At 54.4% G+C, this 16,077-nt stretch overlaps 6 protein-coding genes across 6 annotated transcripts; 4 read left to right on the forward strand and 2 right to left on the reverse strand.

Moving 5' to 3' along the window:
- Positions 1-156: 156 nt before the first annotated feature.
- IUM83_01634 (putative serine protease family S01B) lies at positions 157-1,998 on the reverse strand (the record flags this gene model as incomplete). Its single annotated transcript, XM_067925500.1, has 1 exon — positions 157-1,998. The coding sequence occupies one exon, from the start codon at positions 1,996-1,998 to the stop codon at positions 157-159; it is 1,842 nt and encodes a 613-aa protein (XP_067797320.1).
- A 1,270-nt stretch (positions 1,999-3,268) lies between these two features.
- IUM83_01635 (small nuclear ribonucleoprotein splicing factor) lies at positions 3,269-3,881 on the forward strand (the record flags this gene model as incomplete). Its single annotated transcript, XM_067925501.1, has 2 exons — positions 3,269-3,624; positions 3,707-3,881. 2 exons carry the CDS (start codon positions 3,269-3,271, stop codon positions 3,879-3,881), a joined length of 531 nt encoding a protein of 176 aa, XP_067797321.1.
- Positions 3,882-4,703: 822 nt separating this feature from the next.
- Positions 4,704-6,419, forward strand: IUM83_01636 (Iron/zinc purple acid phosphatase protein; the record flags this gene model as incomplete). Its single annotated transcript, XM_067925502.1, has 3 exons — positions 4,704-5,294; positions 5,376-6,180; positions 6,244-6,419. The coding sequence occupies 3 exons, from the start codon at positions 4,704-4,706 to the stop codon at positions 6,417-6,419; spliced, it is 1,572 nt and encodes a 523-aa protein (XP_067797318.1).
- A 111-nt stretch (positions 6,420-6,530) lies between these two features.
- Positions 6,531-9,860, reverse strand: IUM83_01637 (calcium-activated potassium channel subunit alpha; the record flags this gene model as incomplete). The annotated part of the gene is made up of 5 exons (XM_067925503.1): positions 6,531-9,102; positions 9,186-9,367; positions 9,448-9,556; positions 9,641-9,726; positions 9,804-9,860. 5 exons carry the CDS (start codon positions 9,858-9,860, stop codon positions 6,531-6,533), a joined length of 3,006 nt encoding a protein of 1,001 aa, XP_067797319.1.
- A 374-nt stretch (positions 9,861-10,234) lies between these two features.
- IUM83_01638 (uncharacterized protein) lies at positions 10,235-11,590 on the forward strand (the record flags this gene model as incomplete). The annotated part of the gene is made up of 2 exons (XM_067925504.1): positions 10,235-10,793; positions 10,905-11,590. The coding sequence occupies 2 exons, from the start codon at positions 10,235-10,237 to the stop codon at positions 11,588-11,590; spliced, it is 1,245 nt and encodes a 414-aa protein (XP_067797687.1).
- Positions 11,591-13,365: 1,775 nt separating this feature from the next.
- On the forward strand, positions 13,366-15,846 carry IUM83_01639 (uncharacterized protein; the record flags this gene model as incomplete). The annotated part of the gene is made up of 1 exon (XM_067925505.1): positions 13,366-15,846. The coding sequence occupies one exon, from the start codon at positions 13,366-13,368 to the stop codon at positions 15,844-15,846; it is 2,481 nt and encodes an 826-aa protein (XP_067797313.1).
- Positions 15,847-16,077: the final 231 nt, after the last annotated feature.

The raw sequence follows: 16,077 nt of genomic DNA on the forward strand, positions 1-16,077 counted from the left end.
AAACTAACCACCTTTCCACCTTGAAATACTACGACACCACTGACGCTCTGCGACGACAACTACGACGGCAGTCTTCGCGTTCGACTGTTTTTTTTCCTACTGGGGGCGAGGTGGCCACGGACGGAATGCGGCTCAGCTCACCACCGCTGCACCACCTCATGAGAAGTTGTACTCGCGCTTAGCGCACTCGATAGCTCCCTTTACCATGTTGATGGCGCGCACGCGGTCCTGACGCAGCACGCTGAAGGAGATCAACCCCACGAGCTGGCCCTTCTTGTCCACGGCAGCGCCGCCGCTAAAGCCGTTGTCCAGCTGCGCCGCCGTGCGGAGCATCGCCTTGTCGACTTCTTCGCCCTCGTACACCTGGGAGTCCGTACCGGAGCAGATAGCGTGATGCACGGTGATGGTGTTGTGACCGCTGCTAGGGTAGCCGAACATCCACATCTCGTCGCCTGGCTCCACGTTGTTTGAATTACCGATACGCACGGCCGGCAGCTTTCCGATCGTTTCTCGAGAAGTGCCTTCCAGCTTTGTCACAGTCCAGTTGCGCGCGATCATGCGGTCCGTCACGTCGCCAATATACAGCCCGCTAGGCGGGTCCGAAATCACTTCGCACTCTACGCGCAGTAGTGCATAATCCAGCTCTTCATTGCAGCACTCGGGAATAACGCGCGCGTGATACTTCCATAACGGCGGCAACGAAGTTGATTCGGTGGGGGCAACCAGGATCATATACTCGTCGCTGTAAATGCAGTCAAACTGTTCACCTTGCAGGCAATGACGCGCTGTGGCAATGAGTCCGTCTTCGTGAATGATAATGCCCGAGCCAACATTGCAGAGCTCTCCTTCGTTAGTCAGGATGGCGATGCGAACGGCTGATTGCTGCACGCGGCGCACAAGACCAGCACGGAAGTGCTTCATCTCGGCGCGCTTCTGCTTGAAGCGGGCCACTGGCGTGATAGGCTTGGACTCCATGGACGGACGTTCGTCATCGTCGTCCTCGTTGAAGTCGGCGAGGCAGGCAGCAGCGTTCAGCAGCTTCATGCGAGGGCCGAACGGGATGCCCAGGTCGCGCAGGTGGCCGGCGTTCATCAGACACAGCGACTCGATATCAATCTCCTCGGCTTCGAACAGCGCTGCGTACTTGCTGAGCTTGAGCGACGCCAGCAGGCTGGACATGACCAAGAAGCTCTTCTTCTTCTCGGCGGCCTTGCGCGCGGACCAGCGGATGGCGAACTTGTTATACCAGGACAAGTTCTCGAAGCCGATGCCGTGCACGTCGCGCTGGAAGGCCACGAGGGACTCGCGCTGCGGGCTGCTCTCGTCGTCGCCGAACTCCTTGATGTACAGCGGGCGCCACGTGATGTCCAGCAGCGCGCGCTTGTACCAGAAGCGGCAGGTCATGGAGGCCAGACACAGGTCCACGTGGTTCAGGTAGCTCAGCATGTGCGTGAAGACGCCGCGCGGCACCCAGGCCTTGGAGTGCACGAAGGCGTTCATGGGGGGTTTGCTGCCGGACAGGACCTTGGGGAAGCACGTCTCGCAGAGCCTGGACTTGTGCGTGTGGCCCGTGAGCGCGGCCTTATACCTGGAGCAGCGCGCGCAGAACAGGTAGCCGCAGCGCCTGCAGCGGTGCGAGCGGCGCAGCAGCGAGAACTTCTCGTGGCACAGGTTGCACGAGTTGGAGGCGTGCTGCGGCGCCCAGCGGTCGCCCCCGCCGTAGGACGAGGCGGCCGAGGACGCCGTCGAGTAGGCGGAGGACGCGGAGGACGCCGTCGAGTAGCGGGACACGCGGCTCATCTCGTCGAAGCCCGCGGCGCTGCTGGCCGTGGACACTTGGCTGAGGTTCATCTGTCTGGAGCGCTCCGAGGCCGGGAAGCGGCTCCCCAGGTTGCTGCTTGGCTGAATGACGTGCCGCGAGCGCGCCGACAGGTTCAAGTTGTTGTACACGGCGTTGGAGCGCGCCGAGAGCGGGTAGTGGCGCTTCTCCTCGTCCATGGGGCTCGTCGAGAGACGGACGCGCCGACGCCGAGAAGAGCAGAGGAGGGGGAGGTTGTTTACTGTCTGTAGAGTCGCAGACGGCGGCTGGCAGTGGTGCGGTGCCGCGTGCTTGGCGCTGCTGCGGGGCCGAAGAAGCGGACGGAGCTCGAGGCGCTCGCAGCCGGTCACTGGTCCCTCGTCTGGGCGTGACTTGAGCTGCTCTCTCCCTCCTGCGCGATTGTGACGGGCGATTGGGCCGAGTTTCGACCAATGGGAGAAGCGCAGTTTGAAACTGGCGGGCGTGGCACTGACTACCAGCGCGCGCGAAAAGGAGGCGCAACGGCAACGGCCGTGTTGAAGGCGCTGCGGCTGGCTTTCTCTCCAGGTGCATTAGGATACCGTGCTGCAACATGCTGCTTGCTTCGAGTTTTCCCGAGTTTAAATGAAATAATAGTTTTCGCCGGGGCTTCCAAGTCCGTCAGGCGTGAGCAGCAGGCCAGCATTACCGACTGCTGTGCAGCGGGGAGGTCAACCAACTGGACGAACTACTCGTCAACAGTGACATATCCACTTGTCCGCCGCTGGAAGTGAGACCGTGGAATAAGTATCAAGACTTTCAGGATGCAGCATGAGGACGGGGGCCATTATTACCGACGGTCGGTATGGTCGCCACCGAGGGGCTGACGCGAAAGAGAACCACGGTGTGGTGGCAGCGGTGCAGCTAATTCGGTATACCGTTGCTGCCCTGCAGGGTGGTCAACCGCGTGGGGGACTAAACGAGCTGAATCCGTCAGCGGCACCCGCTGGCTCCTGCTGCCTGGCGCTCTCTCGAGAAGTTACGCTGCGAACGCCAGCGTCATTCGTGCCTATGGCAGGCAGGCAAGACAGTCACGACGCCACGGTGGCGACAGACCGAGTGTATGCCACGCCGGGACTTGCGCGAGCCAACGTCGAGGCTCTCGTCGTGACGACCAGCAACTTGCCTGCCACGCGGCAATTTGGTGTGCGACCACACCGCGCAGGCTTTTCTTTGCGTCCGTCGAGCGGTCGCTTTTCAGCCAATCGGCGCTGGATACGCATCGGGTATCGCAGGTCAGTCCGACCTTACAACAACCTGGGCATGGCTCTCTCGGGCCGGATTGGAAGATTGTTATACCCAGGGATATCAAGTCTCGCGGGCCGGCAGTTACACGACACCCGTCCGCTCGACGCATCCGAGCATTTCGAGATTGGTCACCGCCCCCCGGAGACACCAGAAGCCCCCCACACCCCACTCTAAAGCACAGCCATGGCCCCCAAGAAGACCCAGCAGGAGGACGCCGGCATCTCGGAGAACGAGGTGCGCGCGCTGCTCATCGGCAAGGACGGAAACCTGACGCGCGACTTCGAGGCCGTGCTCACGCGGCTCTTCATCTCGTTCCTCGAGAAGCCCACGGACAAGAGCCTGACGCTGGACAAGCTCAAGGAGTTCAGCAAGATCTGCAACGACGGCAAGCCCTTCTCGGACGAGGAGATCAAGGAGATCCAGACGTACTTCCAGTGCGACGAGAACAAGGGCCTGACGCTCAAGGGCTTCAAGGACATGTACCACACGCAGTCTAGCGCCGAGCCCATGGAGACCTGGCGGGACATGAAGAAGCTCGGGTACGCCTTTCCTACTGCCTCTGCAGTTGCACCCCACCTAGTGCAATAGTTGCTGACGGTTTGATGCTGTGTGTTATTGCAGCTTCGACAAGGAGCTGATCGAGAAGCGCGAGGCGGCCCTGCGCTGCCGCGTGTGCAAGGCGCCGTCCACACTCGTGTGCTCGCGCTGCAAGGCGGTGCGATACTGCGGCGCCGAGTGCCAGAAGCAGGACTGGAAGGCCTCCCACAAGCAAAAGTGCAAGCCGTCCGTGGTCTAAGCGCGTCCACGTGTCCGAAGCTCACGCTGACGACGGCGACGGCGAAGTTCAATGACGCGGATCCCCCAACACTAGCAACTGACGTCATACAGCCAGGCACCGAGAGAAACAGAGGGCAAGAGGAGAAAAGACAGAAAGAAGGTGGCGGCACCAGCGGCAGCACCCAGCGCTCGAAGGAGAGACGCCTGGAGCTGCTGCGCCGGTCGCTTCGTTAGGATAGATGCCGTTCGCAGGTTTGTGTAAGATCAAAAAAAGCAAGAAACAAAGTCATCAAGAGCGAAATACAAGTGTGAAGCTACGTCGCGTTGAACGTGTCGGACCTGCGCAGGATCCCTACATGATCCAAGGCTTGGATACTTGCATTTGGGTCTGCAACGTGGCGACCGTGACGTTGCAATGCAGTACCGGTAGGGATAGGTGATGTCGATCGAAACCGGTATTTAAAAAGTATTCTCTTTCTAGATGAAACCATTCTAATTTTAGAATAAACAAATTTAGAACATGTTTGTTTTGTAACTAACTGGTACGCCAGTGACAGTTGACAAAGAGAAGTGTAGATGCAGCCTGTGTCATACAGGCTTTCATTAGCCATGGGCTGAGGTCATTGAGCATAGTTCCTCTGCTGAACGTTAGAAGGTGTCTGTCTATACATGGAATAACTGTGACTACCGGTATCGTGTTCCGGGTCTGCATCTGTCGCTCGAGTCGGTCAGTTCTGTTCGTACGTTCGTACTTAGTCGAGGTGAAGTCAGATCAGAGAGTCGGATCAGCCGTTGCACTTGTCAATCTTCTCGGAACAAATTCAACCGACCCTAGCCAGCCATGCTACTCCACGCCAGCATCGCTGCAATTGTCGCCGCCGTCGCCACCTTTGAGGCCGCGTCGGCTACAACGCAATTTCACTTGAGCCTCGTGGAGAAAGAGGGCGGCGGCCAGGTTCACTACATGCTGGACTGGGTCACCGCGTCCAGCGTGAATTCGTCCCGGCTCACGTTTGGTTCATCCGCAGACGACCTGAGCTCTTCAGTGGGCGGTAGGAGCGCGGGTCTAGTAACAGAGGCGGCGGGCGAGACCGTTGCGTGCTGGTCGGCGCTGTTGGCTAATCTGGAGCCGGGCTCCACGATCTTCTACGCGCTCGAGTCCGACGCCGAGGGCCAAACACTGAACTTCACAGTCCCTGATGGGGAGATTACGTGGGCGGTGTTCGGAGACATGGGGGCGCCAGTGCAGGGCCACGCAGCTGCTGTATCTTTACCGGCGCTGAAGAGCGCGCTCGTGGATGACGGAGCTTACAGTGGCGTGTTGAACATTGGCGACTTGTCCTACGAACTCACCGGGTCGAACGGACAGAACTACATGGACGAGCTGGAGCCGATCACGTCGCGGGTGCCCATGATGACGACCGTCGGCAATGTACGGTCATCCACCATTCTACGATGGTTTTCACTGAAAACTTTTATCCTTGTAGGCTAATTTTTGTGTTTGTTGTTGCAGCACGAGTACCAATACGCGCTCTCGCCTGCTCTTTCAGTGCAGAACTACTATCGACGTTTTCAGGGCATCACACTCGGTGCGGGAGCTGCCAGCGGGTCTTCTTCGAACGAATTCTACAGCTTTTCGTCGGGCCTCATCCATTTCGTGTTCATCAACACGGAGGTTTACGGTGACGAGGCCTACGCTGCATTGCAGAGTGACGGCACATGGAAAGTGGACGAAGCAGCTCGTACAGCAGCCGGCACGGCGCAGGCAAAGTGGCTGGAGTACGATCTAAGCCGTGTGAAGCGCTCCGAGACGCCGTACGTAGTGATTTGCGGTCACCGTCCGCCTTTCAAGACACCGAAAGGACTGAGCGAGGCTGGCAACCGGTTTGCGAAGGAGATCGTTCCTCTCATGAGCAAGTACCAAGTCGACTTGTACCTGGCTGGCCACGAACACACCTATTTGATGTTTGAGGCGTCGACTTTCAACGGCTATAACATCCCACCGATCATTATCAGCGGTAGTCCGGGCAACAACGAGTACATTCGCGAGAAGGCCCAACTCGGCATCACAGGCTTCAAGTGGAAGACGCTGATCCCCAAGTACGGCTACGGCTATCTCAAGGCTACGAAAGATGCGTTGGAGTGGCAATGGGGTTCGGCAGCTTCGGATGCCACGCACGAACCCTCCAGCGCTATGTGGAAGAAGGAGGATGAAGTGAGCTTCCCGAAACAAAGTATCTCGGGAGGATATACTGCAGCGGGTTCAGCAGTGAGCGAGCCGGTCGATGTGGTTGGAGAATGGACTAACGCTACGCTAGGTGGGTTTGCTGATTGCGTTTGAGAGTTTGCACTGCCAATGCTGACACTATTTTACTTTACAGGAAGTGGGGCTGGAACAGGTAGCATTAGCAACAGCAGTGGCAGCGTTGGCCAAGGAACGGCAAAGTCTTCACAAGGGTCTAGTTCGTCCGCAACATCATCTTCTGGTACTCCGACTAGCCTGCTTCACGTGGCTTATGGTGTTGTCGGTGTAGTTGCAGCTATGATTCTTATGTAGTAAGCAGTGTAAATTTTTATGCTTTGCTTTTTCGATGCATCATACATAGCCAGCCGTATTGCGACGAGATGTTACGCTACGCTAGCGTTGGTTGGGCCCAGTCCTTTTGACCTACGCAGTCTGCGTCTCGGCCCAGCAAGGTTGCTTGCCGGATAGAACGTAGAGCAGATCGTCGCCCGTGACGACTTCAAACGGTTGTGGGTTCACGTACACATAGCCGAACGGTACACTGCGGTCCTTCTCGGGGACTTCGATTCGCGCCTTCGACTCCTTCTCGTCCGCTGAGTTCATGTAAGGGTGGCAGCGATAGAGACCAATCACGAGGATATCGTCGGACGACAGCAGGTAGTGGAAAACGTACTCGAACGAGCGACCCACGAAGTCCAGCGGCACCTCGACGGCAAATAGGGAGCTACGGTGGACCTCTGGCTTTGACTTGTCTCCACGCAAAGCGGCCCATGCGTGACTCGCCCGTGATGTGACCATGAACTCCCCCAGGATGGTCTTGATCCGGTCATTGAAGAACTGGTTAATCAACAGACTGTCGCACAGCGACGTGCTGTACGTCAAACCAGAGGTGAACGCTGGCGACAGGAAGAAGTTGCGCGAGAATGCTTCCGACGAAGAAAACATTGTGAGTTCATTGTCACCACCGGGCCCAGGGAACCAGCCATTGGACAACAAATTTTGTGCCACGAAGTGCACGCTGGCGCGATTGCCAACCTCCATGATCACGCGTGGCGCCTTCCGAGTTCCGATGAAGCTTGTAATGAACTTGTGCAGTGCGATCGATTCCGCATCTTGAAGCAGCTCCGAGTCGTTGTCCGACGCAGCAGTCGAAGTACCCAAAATCAACACACGATAAGCGTCCGATACGCCGGCTCGGTTCAGGCTTTTGTGACGATAGGGGTCACCAATGACAAAGTGCACGTCGGGGAAGTGGTTGAAACCATCGTAAACATCGTCGTCGGGAAGCTTCGCAGTCAGAATTACGATGGGGTGGTATTGCTTCAGCGAACGAGTGCGTAGCGGTCCAATGAGGTGCTCCAAATCATTTGAAAAAGCCGACTCGGTAGTCACACAGATCACGATCGGAGCAACTCCAAAGCCGATCTCTTCAACGTCATGGATAACCGCGTCCTCAGCTGTCTTCGGGGCCTTTTTGGTTGGAATTTTCTCACCAGTTTCATCCCCCTCAGACTCCTTCTCGGGCTCCTGGCTTTCGTAGTCTCCAACCTGCCAGTGAACGAAGCGCGCTTGGTGGCGTTTAAGAGAGGTGTCAGCACCATGACCATCACTTGAACCTGTTTCGCTGCGGACGAGTGAGGAAGGAGACGAAACTTGCATATCTCGCCAAGCAAGCGGCATCGTCACATTCGGAGACATTTCCGTCAGCGCGCTGGCATCGGCTTGAGTTTGCGCAATGACATACGCGGTCTCGCCACCCACGCACGTGTATGTATCTCCAGGGTTGATGATCACCTTGCCTCTAGGACCATCAGCAACAGCGAAGACGATGATTCCACCGCAGTGGGAGTAAGCCAAAGAGGCCAACTCAGAGAACGTTTTGCCTGCAACCACGGATGCCGGGGGTAGCTCAACGACGTAGACCTCGTGGCTCGCACCAAGAATATATCTATCCACCCACGAGCCCTCACCATTATTGATCGCCTGCGATCGGTTGGAGCGCTTCGCGTGACTTCCCAGTCCTTCATCGTTATCATCATCGAAACTTGAAGTCGATGTCAGGCTATACATGAATGTCGAGAAGCCGGGGCAAATGCAGTTTTGGCCCAGCAGTGACAGCGCCACCTCCGAGAGGCACAGCACATTCTGAACTCCCATATCACGAACGAGCTGACAGTGAATGGATCGATGAAGTTGCGCAAAAATGCGCGCCTTCGGAGCTTGGCGTTTTGCTGCGAGTACGCGCATCAGAGTGCGGTGATCACTGACCGAGAATTCCTCATCGCCCTTGCGGTTTGTCAAAATGAACATGGCGTCAGCAGAGTCACATGCAGCGCGCTTTGCATCGTCAATGTCGAGCAGCGAGCCCTGAATAAACCACACGCGCTTCGCAAAGAACGGGTCCAGAAGTAGCGCTTTTAACGACGTGGCAGGGGGGTCCTCACTCAGCACAATCACGTGAACGCCGACAAAATCGTGGTCGTTGTGGAAAATCTCGTGGAAAAAGTGGCTAATTCGGGACGCAGTGAGATCTCCACACAACACAACATGGTGGCTTTTAGACGAAGGTTTGTAGCTCGCTTCCTCGTACGCTGAGACGGAATTGCTCAGATCCATAACGTTCGAGATCTGATACGGGATGACCAAGATGAAAATGCAAACGAGCACGCCCACGAAGACCTTCGACAGGTTGTTATCCGACGGCGGCTTGTCGATTGTCACGAAGGTCATCACGGAGTTAAAGAACGAGTTGAAGAAGGTCCACTCGCCAAGGTTCTTCACGGAGAGCGTGCCATCCATTGTCTCGGCGATCTGAATGATTCCTGCCGCACCCAGCAGGATGCACATAATTTGCAGGTAGCACAAGAACGCAAACTGGCGCACCGGGTTCAAGTACGCGTGGCAGCGGCTCAGCACCGCCTTGCCCGTCAGGTAACACATGGCGAAGCGCGCCGGGTACACAAAGCGCCACCACGACTCGCCATACCAGAAGGTGCTAAAAAGCAGAATAAACAACCATCCAAACATGTTAGTAAAAGCACCAATTCAACACCAAAGTTAAAAAAAAATACAACTCACTGGTAACGGATGAAGAAAGAAGCAGGAAGCACCGGAAGGATGACCACCAAGCTCACGAGTGCCGGCATCGAAAGCAGAAACTCTTTGCGCCGACTGGCAGCGAGGTACACGCCTCGATAGGCGAAGTCGATTGCGAACAACGTGGCGCAGATTACCTCGACCACCCAGATCGAGTGCGGCATCTGGAATTCCAGCAACGGTAGAGTTAGTAACCAGCTAACTAAATGGCCCCTAAGCAGCATTAATAGAGCAAACTACTCACGTCGTTGTACGGGATGTAGGTGTTGGCGACGTATGTGCCGGCGAAGACGACGGACACAAGCGCCATGAAGCAGTCAATGGCTGCGCCGAGGTTGCCATTGTCCAGGTGCCTGCTCCCCGATGTCACCAAAGTATCACCGCCAATTTTTCAGAGGTGCTGAGGGTCTCCCCCATACAGAAACCAAGTCACGCACCGGCTGATGCGCTCGATGTCGCGCGCGTTGCCGAAGATGTCGAGCTGGTTGGCCTCTGACGCCGATTTGGCACCTGTGGTGGCAGACTGGGACGGGGCAAGAGAATCACGGGCTGTCAGAGGGTGGGGGCATGGCTAGAGCTACTACGCACGCTGTCACGCACCTCCGGGACGCTGCCGTAGCGCGGGGCGGCGGGCGGGCGCAGCGGCTGGAGTTCCATCGGGAGCTTTGAGATATCAGGAATGACAAGCATCCGTTGGGTACGCAAGTGCATCCATTGTGTGCGCCACACCACGGGCTTCAGATGGATATATAAGTGGAATAGAGAATATTAAAAAAAAAACGCTGTAGCTTGCCATTACCGGTCTGTTTGTTGCACTGGATTTTAATGAGATGGGAAAGAACATGTTCAACTGTATGGAGTTCTAACAGCGGCGAATTTATGGTGAGTGGGCTTTCGAACCGGGACGTACGGACATGGAATGATCTTAACTCCATGGATTCTCGGTGGTGGCGAGAGGGCAACAAGTGCCATTATTCATTTGTTGCAGTGAATGCGTCGTGATGCCAGGCTCTTTTGAATTGCAGATTGAGATGGATTGTCGGTCAACCAAGCCTGGAGCTGGGAAACCCTCCGGTGACTATATTCTGGACATCGACATTCTTCGCTTTCGTGTGGTTATTGTCGCCGTCGTGATGGCAAGCGCCTTCACTAGTGCAACGCTGCTATTTGCAGGAGATGGGATCCAAGTGAGCTCCTTTCGGTCGGGCGAACTGGACGCGGCGGGGCAAAAGGAGTTGTTGGACAAGTACAACGGCAGATTAGGTAGTCTGATTGCGCTGGTCATGAAGCCGCTGGATGCTGCTCTGAGTATGGTGATTGCAGTTGTTTTCCTGTGTCTCGCCACGAAATGGAGCGTCTATCACGAAAATCGATGCAGATATCTCATGATGGCGGTCATTGGAGTCGTGGGCTATTTGATGAACACTGGTTTCAATTCCCTGAATTTGCAGGTTGTTTTGGGAAAAATTCGCCCTAGAATTATTTCATCCGATCTCACTTTGGAGAGCGTCGAGGACGAAGCTCAAAAATTGGATGACGTCGGGTTTTTGACGACGACAATGAACACCAGTTTTCGGGAAAATGTGCCAGGTAATAGCGTGCTCAACACGATTTTACGCAATTTGTTCGTAGCGACTGAGAAAGTTCCTACTTGGTACAACCATTCTGACGACTATGCGAACCCGTTTAACACTGTTCTAGCTACGTACGGCTTCCCTTCGCGGTCGTGGCAGGAGCGAGCGCTGTCGAAGGCTTTGGATCCAACAGGTTCGGTCAGTATGCCGATGAACGCTGCCACATCCGAGCTCCCGTCGGACGACGAACTCCCGATGAATGTGTCAGTCGCAACAAACCTCGCAGTGTACGCTATGGTCGTGAGCGATACTTTTCTAGGGTGGTGGGGGATCTACAAAGAAGTTTGGGGACCTGAGTCGTACGATCGTCCTGTTAACAATGGTGGTGATCTTTTAATGGCCGATTACTTGAATCTGACGACGCCTGCGTCTGGCAACGCAACATTCCTCAGCAACCTCCACGAGGTCATTGTCGACTACTTCGAGAAGGCAGAGAACGCCAGCACCACGGATGATTTGGCCAAGATGGAGTTTTCTCACGTTGATCTGTCTGAGACCGTTGCGTTTGATGCTTTCACAATCGAGATCCCGACGCAAAAGCTTGGCATTCAGGAAGATAATTCGTCGTTTTCCAATCCATTTTATAAGTCGCTGTATGCTTACACATGCAACACGAAGGCGTGCATCGTATCGGATGCGCTCGAATACGCACTAACGTACGACGATTCTTTCGAGACGACCATTTATCCTCGGATTCAAGCTCTCGCGATTTGTCTAAATGATGCCGGGGGAGAAGAGCTGACAATCGACTAGGAATACGACCACTCCAACGAGATCTTGCAGGCGTGTGAGCAGCACTCAAATACATCCATAATCATCGTCAGCGTCGGGAAGCGCGTCGAAGGCGACTCATTTGCAGCGGTTGAAAGCGATGCTTTCTGGGTTCCGGCTAGCCGACTTACCAATGCTCGCATGGTGTAAACTCTCACGGTCGGTCGTCTGTCATGGATACCAGAGAATATACCTGATGTCTTTGGTGCCGAGTGCGCTAGTGGTGAAGGTTGCTACGGCGTCCGGTTCCCGCTCGAGCAAGCTGAAAATTCGAGTACCAGGGACACACTGTTGATTGGCAACAGCAGTATCCCGATGAATTTGCTCAGCCCGATCAACATGAATATTGCCGTGTACTCGGTGGGAACTTCGCCGTGGAAAATACTGGCGTCGACACTTGAGGAGACAAGAGGAGCGGCCCTGAAAAGTGAGACCAGACCAGCGAACATTATTTTACCCCGCAATTTCAAGACAACAGACTCATCGCTAACTGCGTTCATGGAAGGCGAAGGGCTGAGTGTTTGTGAGCGCAGCGTTGACAACTATTTAAACCGCATCGAGAAGAACCACCTGTACATCGAGCACACCCTTCAGCTGGCGTACACAGCAGGCCTCTATTTCATCTTTCAGGATGCGGTGGTGCATGAGGCGGCAGTGATAAGTGAAAATCCGCTGAAAACGTCCCTGGATTTCTCAGGAAACATCCTCGATATGTATGTGCAAGCATCCATTCCGACAACAAGCATGATGATTGCGTTTGCCGGTTGTATTATCATGGTGCTGGGGAGTATTATTATCGCGGTTTTGAGCAAGCGAGGCGAAGAGAGATTGTATGAGCACAGCACGGCTGCAATGGTGGCAGTTGATGTACTAGGAAACGTCGAGAAGTTCCCTCCCTTTTGCTGCGATTCCAACTACGAGATTCCTATACGGGTGAGGCTGCAGGTGCTTCATTTGACTCACTGTACGTTGAAAGTATGGTCTTGATCGACAAGAACGACCGCACTCGGCAATTTGCTATCCGCAGCGATTAACTATGCATAATAAACATTCCAATGCCTGCAGATTCAACACAATAATGAATTTTTTTATCATGGAAGTCTATCTTTCGTCCTTGAAGTGTGTTTCTTGTTTGCAGTTCGATGATGAAAGCACAGGCTGGAGAATCTTTGCAACTGACAGAATTTCGCCGGATCGGCGGTCCATGGCTACAACTACCCCAGTCGTAACGCTCGTTGCACTACACTTGATATCATCCCTATTCGATTTTTCGACGTATTGCTGGTGAATCACAACCGAGCGAGAAATTCACAATGCATATTGTGAAATCGCTAGTATGCGCCGCATATACGCGAGATCAATCACACTAAACGCCATTTCAAAGGCTCTTAACGACTGTAGAAGTCTACAATTGTAGTGAAAACTTTTTTCTGATGAACTCGAGCCAAATTAAGATTAGTGGTGAGGGCATGGCTGGTTTGTACCCTTGCGTCGTTTACAACAGTTTACATGGTGAGTCTGAAGTACCACATACTCTTCGGCTACATCTATCTCATCCCTCTGATATTCTCCCCCTATCCTTTTACTAACAGACTAAACGTTCTGGAATAAGCGAGGATGGTCTACTTTGCCCAAGGATACTGACCAGATAGGTACGTTTGTCAGTCGAGCTCTGCTTGCTACCTGGTCTAGCTGGTCGTGGCAGCGTTAGCTCGCTTTAGAGTCATTGTTCATTTTGCCAAGTATTGCACGCATCAATGTCGAACACGAAGGAATCGGAGACGGGGGTCCAAACATCGGCATACGCAGCTTTTGCCGATGCCGACGGACCTCCAAGCTACTCGCTGTTCGTGGACGTCTACCGCTTTCGAGTGCTGTTCGGATCTCTGATCGTGGGCACAGTACTTGCTGGTGTGATGCTGCCGTTCGCCAGCGATGGAGTGCGGGTGCGAACTTTCGAGTCTACTGACATGGATGCCACCGAGCAGAAGCGGATGCTGGACCGATACAACTCCATCTCGGGTGCAATCACAGCTCTAGTAATGAAACCTGTCGACGTGTTTCTGAGCATGGTGGTTTCTGTTGCCTTCCTGTGTCTCGTGACGAAGTTTAGTGATCTTGGAAATAAACGGAAGTTTCTCGTTATGGGGGCAATTGGGGGCGTGGGCTATTTGATGAACACTGGTTTGAGTTCCCTCAACGTCCAAGTGATCTCGGGGGACATCCACCCAAGGATCATTGCGGCTGACCTCGCAGTGGAAACTACAACCGATGCTTCCGCCCAGCAATTGAGCGAAGATGGACTCTTGGCGACGACGTGGGACACAAATTTCCGCGAAAGCACGACGGGCAACAGTGTCCTCAACACCATTATGCGCAACTTGTTTGTGTCAATGGAGGATGTTCCGGCGTGGTGCAACCACACGGATGACTACACGTATCCGTTCAAGAAAATCGCGGCGAGCTACGGCTTCCCTCAACGATCATGGCAGCAGCTTGCGCTTTCGGAAGCGTTGGAGCCAACAGCTTCCGTGACAATGCCCATGAACGCTGCGTCGAGTGATCTTCCATCGGACGAAGATCTCCCGATGAATACGTCAATTGCTACTAACCTGGCGGCTTACGCGCTGATCGTGAGCAATAGCTTTCTGGGGTGGTGGAATTCAACCGACGAGGCCTGGGGAATGTACGCTCCTGGATACGTCTCCAAGAACCTGTCGGTCCCCTTGGTCATGGCAGATTACTTGAATCTAACTACGCCTGCGTCTGGCAACGCAACATTCCTCAGCAACCTCCACGAGGTCATTGTCGACTACTTCGAGAAGGCAGAGAACGCCAGCACCACGGATGAATTGGCCAAAATGGAGTTTTCTCACGTTGATCTGTCTGAGACCGTTGCGTTTGATGCTTTCACCATCGAGATCCCGACGCAAAAGATCGGCATTCAGGAGGACAATACCTCGAGCGACAACGCTTTCTATCAGAATCTCTACGACTACCTTTGCAATCCGGAGTCCTGCCTCTTAGGTGGTGGTGTACAGGAGTATACGGCGGATGGAGCGACCACCACAATTTATCCGCGTGTTCAAGCGCTCGCGATTTGTCTGAACGATGCGGAGGGAGAAGACTTGGTTGCGGATTTCAACTACTTCCGCTCGAACGAAGTCTTGCAGGCATGCGACCAACGCTCCAATACGTCCATGATCATCGTGAGTGTTGGTAAGCGCATTGAAGGCGACACATTTGAAGATGGCCCCGATCAGCGTTCGTACACGGTTGGCCGAGTCGCAAACGCTCGCATGGTGTATTCACTAACTGTGGGGCGCCTGTCGTGGAGTTTGGAAGACCTGTCCGATGTGTACGACGCTACTTGTGCGAATGGGGATGGCTGCAGTGGAATTCGATTCACCCTCAAGAAGGCTTCGAATGCATCGACAAGTGATATGTTGCTAGTCGGCGTGAACGACATTCCGGTGACTTCTCTAAGCCCCATCAACCTTAACGCCATTTGGTTCGACGTTGGGTCCTCGAAGTGGGAAATCTTAGCGTCGACGGTGGAGGAGACAAGAGGAGCAGTGCTGAAGACGGAGACCAGGCCAACGCTCATTGTGCTACCACGCAATTTCAAGACGATCAACTCGACTCTTACCACGTACATGCTGACCGAAGGGATCGCCGACTGCGAGGTTCTCATCGACAACTACTTGAACCACATCGAGAAAAATCACCTCTACATCGAGCACACGCTTCAGCCCGCCTATACAGCCGGACTCTACTATATCTTCCAGAACGGAATGGTGCAGCAGCGCATCGCGTCAAACGCTTCTTCCTCCCACCCGACCTCGCTGCAATTTGCCGGAAACATCCAGGATATGTACGTCCAAGTCTCCATTCCAACAACAAACTTGCTGCTCGCGATTGCCGGTTGTGTGCTTATCGTGGTGTGCGGCATATCGATCGTCATGCTGGCACGACGTGGAGAATTGATCAAGCGTGGCTCGGCAGCTACAGCAGCTGAAGCTCTTGCCAACCAGAGCAAGTTTCCTCCCTTCATGCTGCGCCTGTATCTGCGAGGTGGAACCGATGAAAGCACAGCTCAGCCTGCCCTGGACTCGCTCCGGGTTGAACATGTAGTTTTCGTTGACAAGGAAGATGAGTCGCGAGCGTTTGCCGTCAGCCAGGAGTACACTGTTGAGAAGACCATGAGCAAGGAGCTGGAACGAGAGGCGATGCCATAAACTGCACGTGACATCGAACTCTTCTCGTCGGGCTGCAGTCATAGTCAACTGATGACCCTCTTCGGTAGTTCTGCGAGCAACGGTGTGATCAAAAGTGAAGTATTGAAATCCAGACTCTAGACCACGTCGTTTTGCTGCAACAGCTGGGGCTCGTACGCCCCTCGATAAGGTCTGTACATTTTCGAATCCCCCCGATAACATCGGTAACCGCGACATCTTCGAGGTCTTCGC

The sequence above is a fragment of the Phytophthora cinnamomi genome (assembly GCF_018691715.1).
Source record: "Phytophthora cinnamomi strain GKB4 chromosome Unknown Contig14, whole genome shotgun sequence".
In the NCBI taxonomy this organism is placed as follows: Eukaryota; Oomycota; class Peronosporomycetes; order Peronosporales; family Peronosporaceae; genus Phytophthora; species Phytophthora cinnamomi.